Source organism: Gopherus flavomarginatus, chromosome 7 (genome assembly GCF_025201925.1).
Source record: "Gopherus flavomarginatus isolate rGopFla2 chromosome 7, rGopFla2.mat.asm, whole genome shotgun sequence".
NCBI lineage: Eukaryota > Metazoa > Chordata > Testudines > Testudinidae > Gopherus > Gopherus flavomarginatus.
In genome coordinates, this window is record NC_066623.1 from 29,768,416 (window position 1) to 29,792,213 (window position 23,798).

The following is a 23,798-nucleotide window of genomic DNA, read 5'->3' on the forward strand; positions in this document are numbered from 1 at the left end:
TGCGCTGCAAATGTTGAAAGATGACAAATACAAGTCAGTAAAGCCGTCAATGTTTGTCGCATCAGCGGGTTGGTGTACTCGCTTCATGAACCGTCATGGTCTCTGTCTTCGTCAGCAAACAAAGATAGCGCAAAAGCTGCCTAGAGACCTGGAAGGAAAAATCGAATCTTTCCAAAGGTTTATTATAAAATATCAAAAGGAATATGCATTTGAACTGTCATAAATAGGAAATATGGATGAAATACCAAAGACATTTGATTTCCCGAGCAACAGTACGGTAACTGGTGTTGGTGAAAAAACAGTTTTAATTAAAACCACTGGCCATGAAAAAATCCATTTTACAGTGGTTTTATCATGTTTGGCAAATGGATCAAAGCTCCCTCCTGTTGTTGTTTTTAAAAGAAAAACCTTACCTAAAAACATGAAATTTCCTGCTGGTGTCATTGTACGTGCACACGAAAAGGGATGGATGAATGAAAGTGGGACTATTGAATGGCTGGAAAAAGTGTGGAATAAGAGACCAGGAGCACTTTTCAAGAAACGTGCTATGAGCGTTTGGGACATGTTCAGGGCACACAAGATGAATGAGGTGCAAAATATGGCCAAAAATATGAAAACTACTTTGGCTGTAATACCGGGAGGCTTAACTTCAGTTCTACAACCGCTTGACGTCTGCCTGAACAAACCCTTTAAAGACAGGCTACGCAAAATGTGGTCTGAATGGATGTGCTCAGGCATGGGAAGTTGACAAAAGGCGGGAATCTTATGAAGCCCGAAATCAATCTGGTCGCCCAGTGGATCAAGGACGCATGGGGGTCCATTCCCTCAGAAATGGTAGAAAAATCATTTAGGAAATGATGTATCAGCAACGCACTCGATGGGTCAGAAGACGATGCCATATTTGATGATGACACAACCGAGGCTGATGATGAGAAGACAACGCTGCTGACATCTATGATGACAATGCAGCCTTGACTAAAGCTGAGTTTATTGAACTGTTTGGTGAATCAGAGACTGATTCAGACTTTGAAGGATTTTAAGATTTTTAAAGTCTCATATTGTTCTAAGTTACTTGTTTTAAATATCCATTTACTGATTTTAAGTTTTGACAGTAATTTTGAAGGCGAATTCGTATTTGTTCAGTTATTATTATAACAACAACAGGTTTTTTGTTAGATTACATTAAAATAATTCTAGCAAAACTTTTGAGTGTTTCTTGTGATGCCAGCTTTTAAAATATAGCAGGGGTTGGCAAACTGGCTCCGGGCCCGTCAGGGTAAGCCGCTGATGGGTCGGGACGTTTTGTTTACTTGGAGCGTCTCCAGGAATGGAGCCCCTCAGCTCCCAGTGTCCATGGTTTGCCATTCCCAGCAGCTACCATTGGCTGGGAGCCAAAGTTTGCCAACCCCTGAAATATAAGGTTGGCTTACGAAAGGGTCATACAGTTTTTGCTGTTCTTACCTATCCATCTTGGGGGGTCGGTTTATAAATGAACGGGCTAAAGAACAAGTATATACGGTAGTCTTTTCTTAACTAACTTTGCATTACAATTCTACTTAAACAAAGGCACTGAAGGGAGCAAGTAAGATCCTGCAATGTGTATCTCCTAACCCAAAAACAACTACACACCCAAAAACAAAAACAAAGCAACACACCCAACAGGCAGTATAAGCTACTTTCACCTGGCCTGCTAGCAAGCCATTATCCTTTTGCTTCACCATGCTTGATTAATCCTCCAAGGTAACAGTCCTAAGGAAGCCTGTCATCTCAAAACTCCAAAGCAGGTGAGGTGAAGTTCAAACTTATAGATACAGATTTCTCTTTTCTTAATAATACCATTTGAGGAATACAACATGTTACTGGCACTATACTAACAAGAGGGGAAATAAATCTGACAGAACCCAGCATGCACTCCTCATCCGTCTTTCTAGCACTCCTTACACCATCATTAGCTCGCAGGAATGGTTTAATAATCTAAAGCCGAAGTTTGAAAAACAGTGAAACAGCAGGTTCAAAGCCAGGTAGGGTCAACTGAACCCATTATAATCAGATAAACTGAGATTGTTCCAGGCAGTTTGCCATGCATGGGTCTTTAGGATGAGATTTTAAAAAGAACAATGTGTGAACATTATGGATCACGTGGCATCTGAGACAAGTCAAAGAAATTTTTTTGGAAAACACTAAGTTAGAAAGCCAAAATAACATCTTATCTCCCCCCGAGATTAACTATATTAGTCACTCATTATCTTTATTTCATTGCTGTTCTACAGTTTTAAGTCCACTGGGCCACGTTCTCTTGACTATGCAGACTATGGCACAGAATCACCAATGGATGGCTAGTGGGCCTGTCGTGAACCATCCACAGCCGACAGCCCCAAAGGTCCCAGAATAGCACAGGGGCTGGCACAACAGAAAGAAGGTGATCTGCATCTTCTCTGCGGCCTCAACTGATGAAGAGCCTACTGAAGAGCCCCTGCTTGAATGTAAAGCCTCCCTCTCTCCCAGCAGACACTTCTGAAGGACAGTGGTGAAAACACTGCTTATCCTTGCCTGGGGGTATATTTCCTTTGGGGTGCAACAGCTCTTGGTGGTACTGGTGGGCTAAATCTGGTCCAAAAGATTTGAAAGAGTTCCTCAAAGCCAGGCAGTATATATCTAATGTAAGCCTAGGAGTGTTCAATCACTTTACATAATCCATTTGACCACGTTAGACATGGGAGTAGCAAGGAGATTTCACCTCTGTATATGGCATTGGTGAGCCCGATACTACAGTACTATGGGCAATTCTGGTGCCCACATTCTTAAAAGACTATTGAAAAGTTGGAGCTGGAGAAAATGCTTCACAGTGAGAGATTTAAAGACCTCAGTCTGTTAAACTTGTCAAAATGGAGACTGAGAGGTGACTTGATTACAGCGTACAAATACATCCATAGGAAGAAAGTACACCTCTACCTCGATATAACACAACCCAATATAACATGAATTAGGATATAATGCGGAAAAGCAGCACTCCAGGGGGCTGCATGCTCTGGTGGATCAAAGCAAATTTGATATAACATGGTTTCACCTATAATGTGGTAAGATTTTTTGGCTCCTGAGGATAGCGTTATATCGGGGTAGTGGTGTACCTGGTACTAACAGGTTCTTTAATATGCAGAGAAAGTCATAATGTAAACCCATGGCTGGAAGTGGAAGTCAGACAAATTCCTACTGGAAATAACGCATACATTTTTAACAGTGAGGGTGATTAACCATTGGAACAAACTACAAGGGAAGTAGTTGATTCTCCATCTCTTGCTATCTTCTGAATGCCTTTCTGGAATTTATGTTTTAGCCTAACACAAGTTATGCATTAGTCCTACCCAAGTTACTGGGGCTCAATACAGGGATAACTGGGTGAAATGTAATTGCCTGTGATATACAGAGGTTAACTAGATGATCTAATGGTCCCCTCTGACCTTAAACTCCATGAATCTACGGAGACAAGCAGGTTTCTCTCCCTTCCCCCATCCTTAAGGAAAACAAGTTTTTAAATTCATTTAGAAGTCTCTTTTTGACATTCTATAGCTGCAGTTTTTCTCAATCAGCCTAATCTTTTCCCATCAAGCTTCATGCTAATCCCATTCTGCTATATTCCTTAAACTAATAAAAGATTAGGGTGACACTTCAGAAAGGGCATCACATTAAGCAGCAGCTTTCCCATCTCAACAGATCACATGGTGCAAAACGTAGTGAGCAGGCCATTAATTTTATGGTAACGAGGTGTCTTTCTGAATGGAGACCTCCTCCTTGATCAATACGAAGGGCACGGGAATAATGAGGACACTGATGCTTGCCATCTCCAGCAACTTTGTCAGAAGGTAGCGGATCCATAAAGCACACTGATGTCAGAAACAGCTCCTGTCACTGCACTATTCTGCCATTGACAATTGAGAGCAGCCTCCCACTAGGATCTGTCACCTGGTGTGCTGTCTGCAAATAATGAGCCTTCCCCTATGTTCTAATTAGTGGCCTAAAACTGTTTAACAACTTTGGCTTTGCTCTAACATGGAATCAATTAGGATTAGCAGCTGAATAAAGAGTAAATTTTCATGCCTCTCTCACTAAGCCGGTATCACTGGTGAAAATCACCAACAAAACCCTTTGTTCCTTCCTACGGTGGACAGGATAGCACAGACCTAATCACGGGCCTTCCTGTTTCAGTACAGGACCTGCTGATATCATTGCATTGCCTAATTAGTCTTTACACCACATGAATAGAAAGCAGCCTACTGATTTATTTTCATTTGTTACATATATCTCAGCTCTCAAAAAGGAAGAGACAGCAACTAACGCCAGAGGCAATTATACATCTGCCTTGTTTCTGGGGGACTAAAATCTCACATGAAGTATTGAGAAAATCTTTAGGAAAAAAGTTTCAGCATCATCCTCTTTACCTGCATATAAACTGCATCTTTATAATTGCTGTGATAGGGGACTACCCCTTTAAGAGCAAGACAAGCTGGGTAACCTCACTAGCATATAAAATAAAGCCCTGATTCCTGCAATGACATCCATCCAGGCAGACCTTGGTACCTGTCACTGAATTTAACAGGCTCTGTATGGGTAGAGGGGTATGAGCATATGAGACAAGTCTGGCAGATCAGGGACTAGGTTATCAGAGGGAAGTCAGTCTGGAGCAGACTCTGGTGGAGGAAAGACCTGTGGGCACTGCTGTCGGGGTCCTAATAAAAAAAAAACTCACTTTGGATATGGCTTATACCCTTTTTGTCTTTGGTTCTCTCTCTTGTGGTTAATGAATTGAGATTTGCTCTTGTATCCCTCGGAATGTCTGAAATTCCAAATTGCAGGCTTTTGGAATCCAGATGACTCTGTGTCACACTTGTCCTTCTGTTTAATTCCATTAGCTATGTTTTTTATTTTGTTGTTGATGCAGGTATCAGTGCTTCTAAAAACATCTGCCCTGTAATAAAGTCAAGCCTTTCTTGTCCCATTTTATCAAACTGCAATCCTGTACCACTGGCATTACATTCTATTGCTGTCTCTCTCAGGATTCTGAGATTACTGTAGATATCCAGAGGAGGAAATTGATTACAATGAACAGCTGCAAAGTCAGGATTTACCCAAAGCTACCACACTGTAATATCTGTGAAATCACAGTATTTCCTTTCTCTCAGAATAGGAAATAACTGCAATAACTCGTATACAACTGGGAAGTAACTGATAAAAACACTGACTTCTTAGCAGAGGTTAATGCAACCACCCTAATTTTGCAGTCTGTGAAGACAAAAGATTCCCAGTTAACGAAACAGACGTTTTAGATATTTGGAGATGGCGAAAGGGAGAAATGCAATTTCAACCTGGGACAGATAAGTAAAAAATAAAAGAGCTTGTCACGTACTCTGACAAAGATTTTTCATAGAAAGTTCCACCTCGCCATCTTTTGGGGAACAGTGCATCCTGTAACAGCTTAGGTGGAGGAACTTACCTGTACACTGTGGTGGGTGGAGAGGTCAGTGTGTCATAGATAAGCCTCACATGTCCTTGGTACAACTCCAAAGCCAAAGGGTCATTGTCCCCTTTGTACAATAAGATGCCATTGTCTTTATCTGTTGCTACCTGTGAAACATCAACAGTTAGGTGAGGATGCTTTAGAGTTAATAAAAATGGAAACACTAAACCTGTATCATATGGAAGGATCCTATACTTAGACTAACAACTCTACTGACATTTTTAAAATCAGATACAACAAGAGCATTAGCAATGAAAATTCCCCCAAACTGCCTCAACCATTGACCATGAACTGAGGGGGTAATTCCACACCCATTCTATCCTTGGTGTTTCTTAAGACTGTCAACAAAGGTTTAGAGTGTAATGGTGAGTTTTGCATGGTGGACTCTAGGTATTGGACAGGAGCCGCTGAACTCATTTTATATAGGCTGTTCAGCTGCCATTATGAGCTTTGGTCAGCAGAGTCAGGTCAATTCTGAAAATACTGTTCTGCTAAGAGCCATTCCCATTTTTAAAGTATTTACTTAGGCCCTTTGAAATGCATACCCTGAACATTTGTGCAATGGAATTTTACTAGTGCAAATGCTCATGGGCCGTGATTTTTAAATCCTGCACTTTCAAATGTTAATGGAAATTGAACTTAAAACCCAGTTGTGAAAACTTCACATCTCACTACGGAATGTGATTAACCTCGACGAAGTGTCTTTGTGTGAATGAGCAAGTGACTGAGATGTCATTTAGCTGCTGGGCCTTGACACAAAATAAGGACCTACCATAGCCACTAGCCCAACATGCTTTCTTTGGTTAAAATGGTAGAGACCTCTATTTTAGGAGGTGAAGGGGCACAATTCTAATTCCAATCTTTCTCTCTTGAATCTCTAAGAGTGAATTGTGACTGTTTTTTGGCAGCACATGATTCATTTCACAATTCAAGCAACAGCTTGAATTAGGGATTTAGAGAGGCAAGATACAGAGTCAATTAAGTTATCAAAATTGCAAACAAATAAACTTAAGACCATTTCAATCTGATCATGGACATTCTGTGAACACAAAGAGAAACTAAAGTGTGCCTAATGGATTATACATTATAATTATTCACCCAGCTCTAGTTATCACCAAGCCAGGCTGAGTTCAAACTGGTGATCCAGAGGGTCAGAATATAAGAACCTTTCAGGCCCTCCTAGATTTCCATCTTTAGTGTCCTAAAAGATACCCAAAAGCCAAAACCCACAGGTGATGAATTCACCTTCCCATGAGGTGCCCCTAAAAGTGAGAGTAGAAAAAGTAGGACAAGAAATACTTTGAACAAAATCTGCCTCAGAGTTATTTTTGCAACAAATATTGCAAAGGTTTTTTTTTTAATAGCAGTTAAGTGGCACAACTAAACAGTTAAATATTTTAATCTATTTTTATTTAAAAAAAACACTCTTCCTTGCCCCTTAGGAGGGCATGATTTTCATTCTTTTATGAGCATGTTTTAAAAGGAAGCTCTCTTTAATCCCTTTTTAATGGCCATGGAGGTATCCCAATTTTACATTGTTGGCAATTAATTAGCAGAAGCAGAAACAATATTTAAACTGGAAAATAAGATTTGAGAACACCATCTGTGGGTGTTCTATGTAACAAGCAGGCCTGGCCCCTGAGTTATTGCTGGGAGACATTTACTCCTTGTACATTTTACTTAAAGGGAAAATGTCAAGGGTTTGAAGCTCTGAACTTAGCCTATGGTACAGTGGAGCCCTTGAGAATATCAGACTTTCTAGAGTCTTTGAGAGACTTTCCTATGATCTGAAATGAGAGAATTTGGAAAAAATAAAAAGGAGAAAGTAATCTGTCTACATGGAGCTAATTGCTCTCTCATATAAACTGAGTACACGGACTTGTTGGCCTCTGCATTATCTACATCATAATAAAGATTCATTATTTTTTAAAAAGCAACTTACAAAGAAATGCTAAGCAAGTCATGCAATGTTTGAAAATTATTTATACTTTCAACTGGTTGAATCTTCAGGAGGTGAGGCCTTTGATAGAGAGGTAAAATTCTGATCTTATGATTCCAGGTGGTTCCTTTAGCTATGATAGAAGACATTAATCTAAACAGGTGGTGGTAATGTTGGGCCAACATAAAACTTGTTAAAGTTAGTGGAAAGAGTCCCATCAACTTCTGTTGCCTTGGGATCAGGTCCTTCTGTGGTTTTTGGCAAAACCTTTTATGAATATTATTTGTAGATTTTTTTTGTGGCAGACATAGAAATTTACAATATTTTTTCAGTCAACAGAACAAACTTGGTAGAAACCATCTAAATAAGCATTTGAAAAAATCAATTCTTTATCCTGAAATCTAGTCCTGTCTGGAAAGTCTTCCCCACTGGTGTTTTGACTCTGTTGAATTTACACTCCCACAAGTAGTTCTGGAACATTACTTGCACCACCAGAAGCCATTTCCTTTTTAAACTGAGAAAATAAAGCAAAATGAGGTGTGGCAAAGTACCTGTCTCTCCTCTGCTAGCTCAGTCCTTCTCAGCCTTGGAGACACAGGCTTGGGCAAAGCAAAAGCCCTTCACAGTTGCGCAGGGTCTGGCTGATCCCTTCTCAGTCAGGCCCTTGTTCTGTTGCCCTCTCCTTCTGGGGAGAGTGCAATCTGCCTTGCAAGGAAAGTTTTAGAGTTCAGCTGCCCCTACTCACTGGCAGCTACTCTACTTCTCTCCTGCTTCCCTGCCAGGGAGGGTTTAAAAAGATCTCCAGCCATTGGGGCCAGCTGAAACTAATTAGCTCTCTGGTAACCCCTGTTCCAGCTGAACCTTATTCCTCCATGGTTAAGCCTTCTGGGACTAAGTACTACCCCTCTCTTGGTAGCTAAGTGTCCTGAGTTTGCCACATATCCCCCACCCCCCTGCTCAACACTACGGGGTTGGGCTACTTGGGTCAGAAAGCAGTGCACCCTCAACAGGCCATCCGCATTGCCATGTTGGGCTCCCGACCTGTGTCGCACCGTGAAGTGGAAGGGTTGAAGCGATAGGAACCATCTCGTTACTTGCATTTCTGTCCTTGTTCTGGTGCATCCACTGCAATGGGGCATGGTCTGTGACCAGGGTAAACCTCCGTCCCAGTAGATAATAGCGGAGGCTTTCAACGGCCCATTTTACCGCCAAGCATTCCTTTTCCACTATGGGGTACTTCCGTTCCCTAGGCAGGAGCTTTCTACTGAGGAAGAGGATGGGGTGTTCGTCATCTCCGACCATTTGTGAAAGCACCACCACCAGCCCTACTTCAGAGGCATCTGTTTGCAGGATAAACTCCTCCCTCCAGGCTATCAGTACGGGGTCTGTGCAGAGGGCCATTCGCAGATCTGCAAAAGCGGCTTCAGCCTCAGCAGACCATTTTACTATATCTGGGCCCTGAGCCCTGGTCAGGTCTGTTAATGGGCATGCTCTGGTGGTGAAGTGGGGAATGAAACGTCTATAGTACCCCACGAGTCCCAGGAATGCTTGGACCTGTTTTTTCCGGAGTGGTCGGGGCCACTTCTGTATGGCGTCTAGCTTGTTGAGCTGGGGCCTCACCACGCCCCTCCCCACAATATAACCAAAGGTATTTGGCCTCAGCTAACCCGATCGAACATTTGGAGGGATTTGCAGTCAGTCCGGCCTTTCTCAGGGTATCCAGGACTGCCTCTACCTTTCTTAGGTGCGTCTCCTAGTCAGGGCTATATATGATGACATCATCAAGATAGGCAGCAACGTACTCCCCATGGGACCGTAACAGTTTGTCCATCAGCCGCTGGAAGGTAGCGGGGGCCCCATGCAATCCAAAGGGAAGAACAGTGTACTGATATAGTCCTTCTGGGGTTGCAAAGGCCATCTTCTCCTTGTCGGCTTTAGCCAGGGGGATCTGCCAATAGCACTTAGTAAGATCAAGGGTCGACATGAAACGGGCTTTTCCCAGTTTGTCAATCAGCTCATCTATCCTGGGTAAAGGGTAGGCGTCAAATCGGGACACCTCGTTTAGCTTGCGGAAGTCATTGCAGAACCTCATACTGCCATCTGGCTTAGGCACTAAAACCACGGGACTGGACCATTGACTATGAGACTCTTCAATGACTCCTAAGGCCAGCATCTTCCGGACCTCTTTCGTAATCTCTTCTCTCTTGGCCTCCGGGATCCGGTATGGCTTGACGTGCACCTTCACTCCAGGTTCTGTGAAGATGTGATGGTGAACCTCAGTAGTCCTGCCTGGCTTTTCCGAGAACACATCTTGGTTGCGTTTGATCAGGCTGACCACTTCGGATCGTTGTTCCGGGGTCAGCTCCGGGGATATTCCTACCAGGTTGGGCTGATCGCCTTTAGGGGATGGTGCCCCCAGTGCAGCTACCAGAGCTTCTCTATCCCGCCAAGGTTTCAGCAGATTTATATGGTAGATCTGCTCCTGCTTCCGGCGACCTGGCTGCCGGACCTTATAATCAACTTCTCCTACGGCTTCGATTACCTCATAGGGCCCCTGCCACCTGGCCAGGAGCTTGCTCTCCGCCGTGGGTATGAGCACCATCACCCAGTCCCCCACCTGGAACTTCCGGGACCGTGCTTGACGATTGTAGTACATCTGTTGCGTCCCTTGGGCCTTCTCCATGTGTTCGTGCACAAGGTGGGTGACTCGGGCTATTCGGTCTTTCATTTGCAGCACATGTCCCACAATGTTTCTCCCTGGGTTTGGCTGTTCTTCCCAGTCTTCTTTAGCCAGGTCCAGTATGCCCCTGGGTTGTCGACCATATAACAGCTCGAAGGGGGAGAATCCAGTGGAAGCCTGAGGAACTTCCCATACGGCAAACAGTACATAAGATAGCAGGGCATCCCAGTCTTTTCCGTCACGACTAATCACCTTCTGTAACAGGCTCTTCAACGTCCTATTAAAACGTTTAACAAGGCCATCGGTCTGAGGATGGTAGACCAACGTTCTGAGGGTCCGTATGTGGAGCATGGTACACAAGTCCGTCATCAGTTTAGAAACAAAGGGGGTCCCTTGGTCCATCAGGATCTCCTTAGGTATCCCTACTCTGGAGAATATCTGGACTAACTCTTTGGCTACGGTCTTGGACATGGCATTCCGTAGGGGGATGGCCTCGGGGTATCGGGTGGCATAATCTAGTACTACCAGGATGTATTGATGGCCCCGGGCCGACTTCTCCAATGGCCCCACTATGTCCATAGCTATACGTTCGAATGGAACCTCAATAATTGGCAGAGGTACCAGAGGGGCCCTTAAGTATGGTCGGGGCCCATGTATTTGGCACTCCGGACAGGAGGAACAATATCGCCGGACGGCTGCATAAATACCAGGCCAAAAAAACCTCTGTAGAATCCGATTGAGGGTCTTATCCATCCCTAGGTGGGCCCCAAATAGATGACTGTGGGCCAGATCCATTACTGCTTTTTAATGCTTCCGGGGGACCAAGAGTTGTTCGATGACTTGCTCTTGGACGCGGACTACTCTATACAGAAGATCTTTTTTAATCATATAATACGGCGCTGGGCCCTTAGTTCTCCCCTCCACTGGGACCCCATTTACCTTGACTACTTCCTTAAAAATGTTGTGGTATATGGGATCATTGGCCTGATCCTGACCAAAAGTCCCGCGTGCGGTCCCTATTGGCCCTACTTCGGGGGGGTCTACCTCCGTCTCCCCCTCAGGGACAGTGGCTGGGGAACCCGGTCCAACAATTGGGTTGTAGTTGGCCGACCCCGTCCCGCTGTCAGCTGAGTCTCCTCTTTCCCCTGCCAGTGTAGGCGTCAGGTACCGTGTCAGGATCCTTGTCCACCTCCTTTTATTGGCCCTCCGTTCCCTCCGAGTCTTCCTGGACTTCCCCGGTGGGAAGAACACATCCTGGCTAAACTCGTGGAAGGTGGGGAGAGGGTCCCAGATCTGGGCCACCCTTTGGGTCCCGGGTCCTTCTTTCCTTCTCCCTCGTCCCCGGGGAGTAGGCCATCAAACCCCGGGAAGTCTCGTCCGATAAGGACAGGGTAAGGGAGTTTCGGGACAACTCCCACTGTCAACTCAACGGGGTTCCCAAGAACTTCTATGCGTACAGGGACTGTCGGGTAATAGCTGATATCCCCATGTACACAGGATATTCCCGAGTGCTTGGCCTGGGATAGTTGGCCCAGCCTGACCAGCTTCCCTGAGACCAGTGTGACTGCACTTCCCGAGTCTGCTAAAGCTGTGGTCTCTATACCATTCAGCTTAACGGGCCTAGTGTACCTATGGGGGACCATCGCAACCCTGACTAGACTTATTAGCTCGCATGGCCCCCCTATATCTCCCAGTTCACACTGCATGGGCTCTCCTAGATTATGGCATTGGGCAGCAATATGCCCTAATTCACCACAGGCATAACAGCGGTACCCCCCTCGAGGCAGCCCCCTATTTTTCGGGCTGTTGGGATTTATCCCCTGAGCCTTTCTTCCCCAGTCCTCCAGTCTCTCCGGGACTGCCGGCGGCTCTTCCGCCTCCTGCCTCCCCTCCATTTTCCAGCCTGGAGCTGGGGCAAACCGGGGCCTCGGTGCAGAGGCTGGTCTCCGATACTGGTGCCTTCCTCGCTCGGTGGTCTGAGAAAGTTCTTGGGCTGCTAAGTGCCTCTCCATGAGAGCAACTAGATCGTCATAAGAGGAGGGATCATTTTGGCGGACCCACCCCCATATGTCCGGCGGCAACCCTCTCATGTACCTGTCCAATACCAGGGTTTCTACTACCTTCTCCGGCCCACGGGCCTCGGGGCAGAGCCACTTCCGCGCAAGGTGTATCAAATCAAATAGCTGGGACCTTGGTGGTTTGTCCTCTTGGTACTTCCACTCCTGGAAGCGCTGGGCCCTTATGGCTGGCGTCACGCCTGCCCTCGCCAGGATTTCCGCCTTCAGCCGAGGGTAATCCATAGCTGCTTCTGCAGTCATGTCGAAATAGGCTTTCTGGGCCTCCCCACACAGGAATGGAGCCAGCAGACCTGCCCACTGGTCTTGGGGCCAGGCCTCCCGCAGTGCCGTCCTCTCGAACACGAGGAGATACGCCTCTATATCGTCATCCGTTGTCATCTTCTGTAAGTAGTTGCTTGCCCGTAGTGGCCGGGTCCCCTGGGCTGCGTGCGTCATCGTGGTCAGCGCCTTCAACTGGTTCACTACCTCGGTCAGGGTGGCTCGATCTTGGGCCGCCTGGCTCATCAGCAGCTGGTTGGTCTCCTGTTGTACCCGTACGGACTCTTGCTGGGCCGCCACCTGTACTCGGGGAGCCTCTTGTTGAGCCGTGGTGGCCTGCATCAACGCCTTCAGTACATCCTCCATTTTTCCCCCCCACCAAAAATATTTTCTCTTTTTTTTTTTTAACCTTACCCTGTGATGGCTTGCCACCAAGCCTCACTCACTAGTACATCCCACTTCTGACACCAAGCGTGGCAAAGTACCTCTCTCTCCTCTGCTAGCTCAGTCCTTCTCAGCCTTGGAGACACAGGCTTGGGCAAAGCAAAAGCCCTTCACAGTCGCGCAGGGTCTGGCTGATCCCTTCTCAGTCAGGCCCTTGTTCTGTTGCCCTCTCCTTCTGGGGAGAGTGCAATCTGCCTTGCAAGGAAAGTTTTAGAGTTCAGCTGCCCCTACTCGCTGGCAGCTACTCTACTTCTCTCCTCCTCCCTGCTTCCCTGCCAGGGAGGGTTTAAAAAGATCTCCAGCCATTGGGGCCAGCTGAAACTAATTAGCTCTCTGGTAACCCCTGTTCCAGCTGAACCTTATTCCTCCATGGTTAAGCCTTCTGGGACTAATTACTACCCCTCTCTTGGTAGCTAAGTGTCCTGAGTTTGCCACAGAGGAAAGACTAATGCGATAACCTCTCTCTGACACATAGCCTCATTCATCACTTGAAATGCCTTTCCTCTTTCATAGGGTGATGCTGGGATGGCAGCAGTTCAGGTGCATAAGCAGTGGTGTATGGAAGAGATATATTATGTCACAGATTAATTTTATGTTTCTCTTTTCTCTTTATTACAAACTGTTAAAAGGGGCAGATTTTTCCCCGTTACCCTAGGCCAATGGAAAAATAATTATAATTCAAATGAGATAGGCATATTTTAAAATTGTATTTGTATGTCCAAATGACTTCCAAAAGACATGGATCTAATATTGGATTTAGTGGCTCCAATCCAAAGCATCTGTGATCCAGAAAATACAAACAAATACTGCAGGAGAGTCATGGTAACCATAAAGTTTATTTTCCGTTGTCTTCTAAAACACATAACACAAAGCAAATTGACATGATCTAAGCAGACATTAAACCAAAATCTACCCACTTTTGTCTAAGTGAACATGCACTGTAATGCCTGAGCAGTCTAATTTCTGGAAAAAGCCATTTCAAGAAGCATCTTTTTACAATGCTATGCCCTACTATTAAACATTCACTGATGAAGGATGACAGGCTAACCTGTACATCAACAGCCAGACTGGGAAATTTGAAGATACAGTCCCTATTTAAGCAGCCATTACCAGCTTGTTATGCAAGTCTCAGAAGGTAACAGGGTGGAGAGGCTGGGGGTCAACCAGGGACGGGACTATCTCAGTCACTGCATAATGTGACAGCACAGTTGCAGAGCAGCCACTGTCACCTTCCCAACATGGCCCCAATTGTCTGTCATTATGTGGGTCAATAAATGCACTTCCTCTGGTATGAAAAGCACTGAAAGGTTATCTCTTGGAAGGACATTGGGGTGACACATGAGCCATTACCTCTTCTGTGGAACATACCTGGAGGGAGATGTTTGCCTGGGGACGGATTTTGGCCGATGGCAGCTCAACATAGGAATCCTTCCCAACAAAGTTGACAGTGATGAGTTTCTCGCACTTTTGGCCAGCGAAGCCAGCCAGGCAGCGGCAGACTGGTTCATGGTGCACTACAATGCACTGAGCCCCATTCTGGCATTCATAGTGGTCACAAGGGCTGGTCTGTAGTAGAACCATTGGTGGGGGATTTTCACAGAAGAGTCCACTTTAAAGGAAAAAAAAGCACCTGTAATTATCACAACCCTTTAGCACTCTGGCAGCATTTCCAGGATCTGAGATTCAAACACCGTATTGTATTGTGACTCCCCAAGTCTAATAAACCACATGGCATTGTGATTCCCAGCTGCTCACAGATATTTGGAGGAGGCCTCTTCAAATTACATGCATGCAAATAGGGTACCATTAGGCAAGGGACTGAGCCAAAACTCCAGATCTGATTCTCACCTTCCCCTACACACACACACACATCCCTTTGAAACATTTCAGATTCAGACTTTGCAGCTTGAGCCTATCTCTATTTTTACAACAGCAGCCATGAGGCCAAAGCCCTGCTTTTAAATGTTTTAAAAGGTCTACTTGTTTGTTTTACAGTAGGGCTGTGTCTATACTGCAGTCCAAGGTAGACATGGATAGACATATCCATGCTAGAATGGCTAAAAAGAGTGGTAGAGGCTGTAGTGTGGGCTTCAGCATGAACTAGTGGTACAAGCAAGCTGAGTGTAGGGTGGTTTGGCTGGGTCCCGTTCCCTCCGGGGCAGCGGGGAACAACACGAGTTGCTACTTCGGTCAGGTGTGCCGGGGAACTAGCCTGGCTGTGCGGCAAACAGTCCGTAGCTCAGGCCCTCAGGCAGGGGCTGAACAAACAGTTCACAATGAGCAAGCCCAGGCCCTGGGTCAGAGCGGGGCAACAAACAATCAGTGGCCCTGAGCAAACAGTAGAACAGCAAACCCCAGGCTCCAGGCTCCACGCAGCCTGGGAGAGGGGGAGTCTGCCATCCATGAACTGGGTGGCAGGGGGGACGCAGGCCCACCCACTCCACTGTGTCCGATCTTGGGGCCCTAGCAGCAGCAGCAGCAGACCTGCTGCTGTGTCAGTGGGGATCCTGGCCACAACACACTGACATTGGCTTTGGCGGTGTTGCAGCCTGACTAGGGTCGGCTGTCCCCAGACTACTTCCTACCTCCCCTTCTAGAGGTACCTGGGTCCGGATGGCATCCTCCAAGGGGTCACACACCATGGGCTCCTCAGGGTAAATGGTGAGCGGCAAGCTTGGCAGCATCTCTGGGCTTGGGTTAGCATCAGACATTGGCTGGTCTGGCCAGTCCTCAGGTCAGCTGCCGATTGCCGTGGCCTCCCAAGCGGGAGCTACGCCACAGGCATCTGGCCTCTCTGGTGGCTGTCTTCCAAGTGAGCTCTGGGGTCGGACTTTTATACTTTCTGGCCTGCGCCTTGACCTCTGAGGGGTGGGTGCAGGGTTCGCTGGCTCCTCTCACTTTGGCATCCAGAGAGTCTCGTCCCCCTTCAGGGTGGCGGGGAACCAGACCGCCTTGCTACACTGAGGACCCTCGGTATGTACTCATGTTGCTAGCCCAATGCTTACACTGCTGTGTCTACAGTGCTATTTTTAGCTGCGCTAGTGTGGGTGAAGCTAGCATGGGTATGCCTACTTAAGCTTCAATCACACCCCAGACTGCAGTGTAGACATACTCTCTATGTATAAAGTGTAAAAAAAAAAAAGTGTGCTATCTCTAGCCATGTGACCAATTTCTGAAACTTACCAAGACTAAGGCACTGACACCATGTTATTTGCTGGGCAGTTTCCTAATGATGCTGCTTCTAGCAGCCACAGGAACATCAGATCCCTCTTAGGTGAACTTCTGGTTATGTAAAGGACTGAAAAAGTTCTGAGGACAGTAAGGTCTGCAATAATTAGAGGTGGCTGAAAACAGGAATATCATATCTGAGCATTCATGAAAGCTGAGGTGGGGAGAGGAATATTTTGATCCAGAGCCATACTTTGTGTCTGACTTTATCTGTTTAATAAGCCAAATCTGTGCGCCAAAACAATGCATACGCACATGAACTTTGGATCTGATCTGGCCTTTGAGGCTTGGGCCCACATCTACAACCATAGCTATGGTTCAATTTCCTGTGTTGTTTCCCTGACTTCATTATGTCTGGAATTTGTTCCAAATGACTTGCTTTTCTCCAACAAGCTGGGATGATGAAACTTCACTGAAATATCAAAAACAATATTGTGGGGGTGGCAGGAAGGGAAGGGAGAGTGTAAAAAACTGCAGTGATCTTACAATGTAATTCTACTTGACAAACTAAACAGTAAAAAGCAGATTGAACATTTCTACCCAGTATGCCCACTATGCTCATAGCATCCATGAGCACTGCTAGGCTGCCACATTAAGCAGACAGTTTGTTAATCCCACTGAGACGCTCAAGCAGAAAAGCACATCAATGCACCTGCTGCATGCCCTGAAGTTCCTAATTACAGTAGCTTTCCAAAACCAACAAAACCTTTGTGCTAATGAACACAGCATAAAGTTCTGTGACCACTTGGAACCACTGGAATAACAAATGAAATGATGAAAAATCTTTGCTCAGTGCACAGAGAATGCAAACAGAACTTTGCTGTTATGTATGCTCAGTGCTCAGAGATGCTTCACGTTCCAACCACGGTCTCAATCCCCTTTTTGATAAGAGAGTTATGGAAGACATATGCATACACACTAAATGCTAGAATACCCAGTACAGTTCTGGAGAATTAAAAGCCAACCATTCCTGCTGGGAATTTCCTGCTCTGCAGGGAAATTCCTCCGAATAACAGTTCTTATTAAAAAAAACAAAACAAAACCAAACTCTCTTCCTGTAAGCAGATGAAACCTCCAGGCTCCATGACTATACATGGAAAGCATCCCCAACTGAAGTTAGAATACAATCTTAATCCCTTTACCAAGCAGTACTACTAGGAGTGCAATGGTTGTTAGCAAATAGGACAGCTGTTATGTATTCTATAGAAACTTCAGCTTGGCCATGAATTTACTTTTGTTGAGATAGAAGTTAGTAAAGAAATATGGGTTACGGCATCCTCTACTCTTCATTGTTGATTTCCTCATGGGTAATTTACCAGAGAAAGGAAATAGTTAACATCTCACTCAACAGGTGGCATGAGTGCAAACACTCTAATGTTTCACTGCAGTGATAGAATGATGTTGGACTTAAATCTAGTGATGTTTCAGTAGGCAGTCAACTGGGCCATCTTGGTACCATACACTAGAGGTATTTGTATCTGAGGAAATGTGGATGGGTCAAGTTTTGACGTCTATTGAAGCTGATGATATTATTCTGGATTTACACCATATTTGAGAGCAGAATTTGGCCCAGTATTTTACAAACAGAAGAGTAAGTAAAGTACAAACGTTGATTACATTTTGGATTCTTTACTTGAACCTGCTTCTGCAGCACTCCTGCTTTCACAGCCAATAGAAGGATATCCCTGGTTTGGGGGAAATGCAGATGCAAGAGGGAACCTCCGCTTTCCTTTTTCTTTCTTACAGTTAGTTTCCTGTCCTTTTCTTTGGGCAAATAAGCTTGAAAGAATAAGCCAGTGGCTAAGGGCTGGAAGGAGTAAGCAGCTGAGCTCTACCTACTTCAGGAGGCAGCCAGTGGGACCTAATGATCTCCCAACCCCCATCCACACAGTTTATACAAACAGTCTGCTAAGTTTGAGTTGTACCACAATAATCCTCTTGTTAACTCTCCCCCAAATCCACAGCCTGGCCCTGTACATGGCGGCGTCATTACCGCAGACAGGAATCTATTACATAGAACTGCGAGGTGGGAGTGGGGAAAAAGGTGGCAAAATACTGTTCAGCAGGCCTGGCCTTCAGTACTCAGGCTGCCTCCGCCTACTTTACAATGTGTATCACCCCTGGGATTGCTCTGGTCCAAGGCTAGCATGATACAAAATCCAAATATACTGATGTGGCTGAACACTCTTTCTTCCTTGTCAGCCACCATCATCTCACTGGGCTTTCCAGGATAAATTGCATTTCAACACTTCTCTTATTGTATTACCAAATGCTTCCCTCATCTGCCACACAAACGCAGCCACATTACACAGCCGGACTCCACATGTGCACAGAAGTACTGCCTCAGAGCAAATGCTCTTCTCTTAGGGAACAGTGCCGGGGACAGCAGTAGTTAATTAGGAATCTGTTTCTTTCCCATTGCTTGGAGCTGATGCATTGTGCTTTCGGGGGGTCACAGTGACAGTATTTAGCACAGGCTAAAGGGGAACATTGCTCTTGGAGCCCTCTGTCTGTCTATCCAGACTGCATAGTTTTGCAGAGGGACTGGACAACCTATTAATATGTTTTCCCATTTAAACAAAAAAGTGTCCTCAAAACTGTAGTCTAGGAGGCAGCGCTGCTGGGCAAACATAAACCACCACTTATTTATATTTTGCTCCTGAGGAGTATACTGAGCATGTTGCTAGCATAGCATTATGTTCAATTCATCAGCGGAAACGAGGGTGGCCAGCTAGAATTTTCTGAAGTGGGAAGTCCTCCCCAGGGAAATTGTTCTCTTCCCAAAACTTGGTTCAGTCTGGGGCATGCCAAAGAGAAATATGCACTTTAAAACATTTCTGATGAGTAGCAGGCTAAAAAGTTCTCTTTGGCAACTGTGAGTTAGTTGTATCCTGAGAAGGGGTGTCACTCTATCTGAGGCAAGGAACCCAGTCTTCAATTGGGTAGCAGAGTTCTTCCATGAGCTGTAGTTACTCCCCACAAGCCCCATTCCAATTACTTTACTGGGCAATACACCCCTTACATTTTCTACAGTGGAGTTATTTGAGGTCCAGTCTCCAAGAAGGTAAGGGAACAAAAAGAGTAACAGTGTTGTCAGAAGCTAACCTAGATACACAAAGGAGCACTGCTAACATGTCAGCTTGCTTGCCAATTTAACCCAGCTGCTACAGTAGCTCAGACCTATGGATGCCGAGGCTTGACTGATTATTAGTACTCTTGTTAGTTGCAGCCAGGGAACTAAGGAAAGCTGGAGGACTAACCAAAGCAGATTCTAACAGCAGCCTCTCCAACTGCGAGCCAGATACTAGAATGGACAAGTTCATTTACAGAGACAAAGTGGGCGAGGTAATATCTTTTATTGGACCAACTTCTGTTGGTGAGAGAGAGAAGCTTTTGAGCTACACAGAGCTTTTCCTCAGCTCTGGGAAAAGTATTCAGAGTGTCCCAGCTCAAGTTTGATATTACCTCACCCACCTTGTCTCTCTACTATCCCGGGACTGACATGGCTACATCAACACTGCATACAACAATGGAACATGTCCAGTTAGGGCAGTCTCCTGGTTTCATTGTGTGCCAGATTGTCATCTCAAATCAGGACTCTTCTGATTGGCTGGTGAATGCTCTAACAGGGCAGTTGGAAGTGAATCTCTAGCTGGGGCCAATTCAGTGGGAAGCTACCACTGCTGTCCTAGTGTCAGCTAAAATGGACGCTTTAAATGTCTTAGGTTGTCCCACACATTAATGGTAGTACTAGTATCTCAGCACTGATTCCTTGTTTAGCCTAGTGTCAGCTGTTCTGTTTTGTCTGAGAGAAATAATTCAGGTAGAAGCCTGTATATTTTCATGTGAATTTAGGAAAATCACCTGGCCCATACCAGCCTCCACTAACAAAGAGGAAGTACTACAGGAAGCTGTTTTGCCTGCGGTCAGTGTCTCGCTCAAAGATTTCTAAAGCATTTTAATGCCCAAATCTCCACATGAATCACTGGGTAATTTACTCCCTGCAATCACATCCCATTTACTGGCTCTCTCAGTGAGCTGTAGCTGTTCAGCTACTAGCATAAAAAAGTTACACTACACACAAGTGTTTGTCAGGGGCTTTTTGTATATTCAATGATTGGAAGTCAAAGTCTGGCCCTTCTTGTCCAAGCTGCCTGAGTCTACGGGGCTATATAATCCTTGTTTATTTGAATCATCACTGTGGAATTTTCTGCAGTGAAATATCACAAGGGGGAGCTCTGAAACAGCCACACATTGGAGAAAAACACCAGCATGGTTTATGCAAAGCTCAGCAGAGTTAATATATGTTTCCCCTCTGAAGCAACGTTTAGCAGAACAACGCTGCTGTTCCATGGATTGCTAAAGGGAACATTTGACAAGTCAGATTTTGTCCAATAGGGTTTCATGAACTGTAGAAACAGAGTTCATCCACAGGGTAAACAAATCATACTGTGGACAGAAGATACATAGAAAACATTTCAGGAAGAAAAGCATATCAAGTATTTGAATATCACACTAAGTAATAAGCTACCTTAAAGTACTTCACATAGAGTAACTATAAATTAGCAATTAATAGCTCACACCATAATGAAATGACTGATGTGAATGCACACTACTAATTCCTACTGGATGGAATCAGAGGTCCTAGACTGCTATAGCTAATGGTGATTGTCCCTTGTTCAAATATGCTTCCTCAGCAGAGGAATATGGGTTTTAACCCCATGATTACTGCCCCGTCCATGTGACCATGATGTACAGCACAGTCATAACCACAAAGCTGTTAGGGAACCATGCATTTATTACAATAGTATAGACACAACTATTGACTGATTATTCTGTACACTCACTGAAATGCTTTCTGATATTTAGCCAAACATGTCTGTGCTAAGTTTCATCTCATACCTCCTTAGTTATCTTTCCTAGGCCCCCTCAAACCTTCTCTCCCTCTGTCAGTATTTAAACATTTGCAAAGTTATCCTATCCTCTTAGTAGTTTGATGCCTGTGGCATATATCACTGCACATCTTGCAAATGCACAGGAGGTGATTTTGCATGCCTGCATATCACAGATCTGAACTCTGTCCCTCAACATGTTTGCAATTACAATCTTAACAAAAAAGGTCACACTCCCATTCAGAGCTGTGCGCTTTGAAACTACAAAAGGCCAGCGGCATGAAAAGAATAATGAGCAGATAGTTTTTGTTAGCAGAATTTTAATGCTCCTTATGAAAGAGATCAGATACAGTTCTGGATGGACAGTGAGAGTGGACTAACTCCAAGGCAAATTCAGTCTCCACCGCCCATTCAGCCCATAAGCCTCTTCTGAGACTGCTGGGATGTGAGGCAGTCAGTGATCGTTGTGATATGGTGATGTGAATACCACTAGGATCTGAGCTGAAACCACCAAACTCATTTCACGCAAGTTGTCAGTAGAGCTCGAATCTACATTTCAAGGTAATTTATAAGAACGATATGGAAAATCTCAGAAGCTGATTTCTAAGACAGTCCTTCCTCACAGTGATTTATTCACTGCATGGAATCGTAGGAATTTAGAATCAAAGCTTGCGGGTGGTGGTTTAGTCAAGGGCAATGGGCTGAGGAGCAGGAGATTTGGGTTCTAAAATCCTGGCTCTGCTATTCATTTGCAATGTGAATATAAGGAATTCCCTTAAGCTCTCTGTGTCATTTCCTCCTCTGTAAAATGAGGCTAATGCTGCCTACCCACTTCATCCTATGGCTGAAAAGTGCTGTATCAGGGCTAATCATTAGGGCTGTGCAGAAAACGGTAAAGCCATTTGATGGTGGCTTTTGATATTTGGAAATCCGGTTTCATTCTGATTTGGAACAACAGCCATAGATTTGAAATTCTCCACAAAAGGGAAGGGAGCCCCAGCTCGGGGACAGGCTGCATATGGGCTGTTCTAGAGCTTTGGGTCCTGGGCATTCTAGGGTCCCCAGCTCAGGGGCAGTCCACCTGCTGAGTTGTGGAGGACTTAGGATACTAGAAGCCCCACTTTGTGGCAGACCACTAGGTGAACTGCAGAGGAGCCTGAGTGCTTAGGAGCTGGGTTTCTCAGGCTCTTGGACTGCCAAACAGCTGGAAGCCTGAAAGTCCAGGCTGCCAAGGAGCTGGGCAAGTGAGCTTGCAGGAAATCAGAGAAGTTTCCATCAGAACTCTACCTGGGTTCCGTTGCAATGGGGTCAAAATTGAAATATCTCCATGAAACATTTCATTTTTGACTCATTTACATATAGATAGGAAAATGTTCTATCATAGAATTTCCAACCAACTCTATTCAGTATATGATCCTTAGTGTGATTTTTTGAAGACACACTCTCAAATGCTTGTTAGTACCTCCCTCTTGAGCACCAACTGAGAGACATTCCTTAAAACACAGAACAGATCACCACTCTAGCTGGGGTCTCCTAGAATCACCACCATCTGATAACTGGCTTGAGTTGGATTTGAATACGCAGTGTAGAGGTGCATGAGTCTGCAGTACAAATCCTTGAATATGCTAACAAATAGCAAGGCTATTCAGTGATTAAAATTCTACCAAGAAAATGTCTACCTCGTACCCTCTCTAGCCCAAGTATTGAGTAGTCACCAGGGGAGTTAAGCAGGGAACGGAACATGATGGAAAAGGTTTGCCTAAGAAATTCAGGGGTTTCTCTTATATTTGTAAGATTTGGTCCTGTGAAATTGCTGCTTACTTTGCTGTAAATACAATGTCAGTTCAATAGGAGGCTGACTGACTTGCAGTAAAAATACTTGTTGAGGAAAAAAGAATAAGGATGAAATAGAAGAATAAAAACACTGCTATGCACAGAATAAATGCTCATGCAATTTTTGTTTTGTCCAGGCTGATCTTTTCAGGTATTTCTCTCTCTCTCTGTTTGTTTCAAATACAGAAAAGATTCAGTTGGAAGGAAGCCAGCATCTAACCTCAGGCACTGATTAGTGAATCCGTTTGGAGAAGCACTCTCATCTCACTCTCATCAGACAGCACGATTTTCAGAAGTCTGATATATCGGCAGCTGTCAGAGTTGGAGACTTGAAATGCACAGGCTGACTTGCGCAGAGTTCATCCACCAACAGACACAGAACATTCAGAACCCTATCTTTTGAGGGCTGGATCTGCTGTGGGTGAGTCGGTATACATATCTCAGCTGAAAAGGCTAGACCTCCACGTGACCTAACATCCCAGTTGTTTCTCTGATGGAACTTGCATGTTCTCTAGTGAAGTGTGTGCAGGACATGGAGCCAGGATCTCATGAGGTCTCATTACATCTCCGTGTAACAGAAGAGACATTTCTACAAACAGGTGAAGTTTCACAAACAACTTATTTGGTAACAAAACATGGAAAACTGTAAAACTCGGCACACCACACAATCCAGTTTTCACAGGAAAATTTTACAACAACAGTATCAAGAGAAATCCCTGACATTTTCTGTTCTAAGTATTTTACTCACCTGCTCTGTGGATGTGTGTGTCAGCAAGCACAAGTGTTTTGTGTGTGGCTATTAAACTACACACAGATATAATAAAAAAACTACACGGAGTTGTCTTCAAAGCATGACACTAATCATCCAAGTGACAACTTCACTCTCCTCTTTCCCTGCCTTATAATCACTTTCTGTTGTCTTGACTCAATGTAG

General features: G+C 45.0%; 1 protein-coding gene across 1 annotated transcript in view; it reads right to left on the reverse strand.

Moving 5' to 3' along the window:
• SLIT3 (slit guidance ligand 3) overlaps positions 1-23,798 on the reverse strand; it is a 789,390-nt gene that overhangs the window by 24,768 nt on the left and 740,824 nt on the right. The window contains exons 31-32 of the mRNA XM_050962519.1: positions 14,280-14,520; positions 5,489-5,619 (exon numbers count right to left, since the gene is read on the reverse strand). Coding sequence (XP_050818476.1) covers positions 5,489-5,619; positions 14,280-14,520 — 372 coding nt within the window. The remainder of the gene's footprint in view (positions 1-5,488; positions 5,620-14,279; positions 14,521-23,798) is intronic.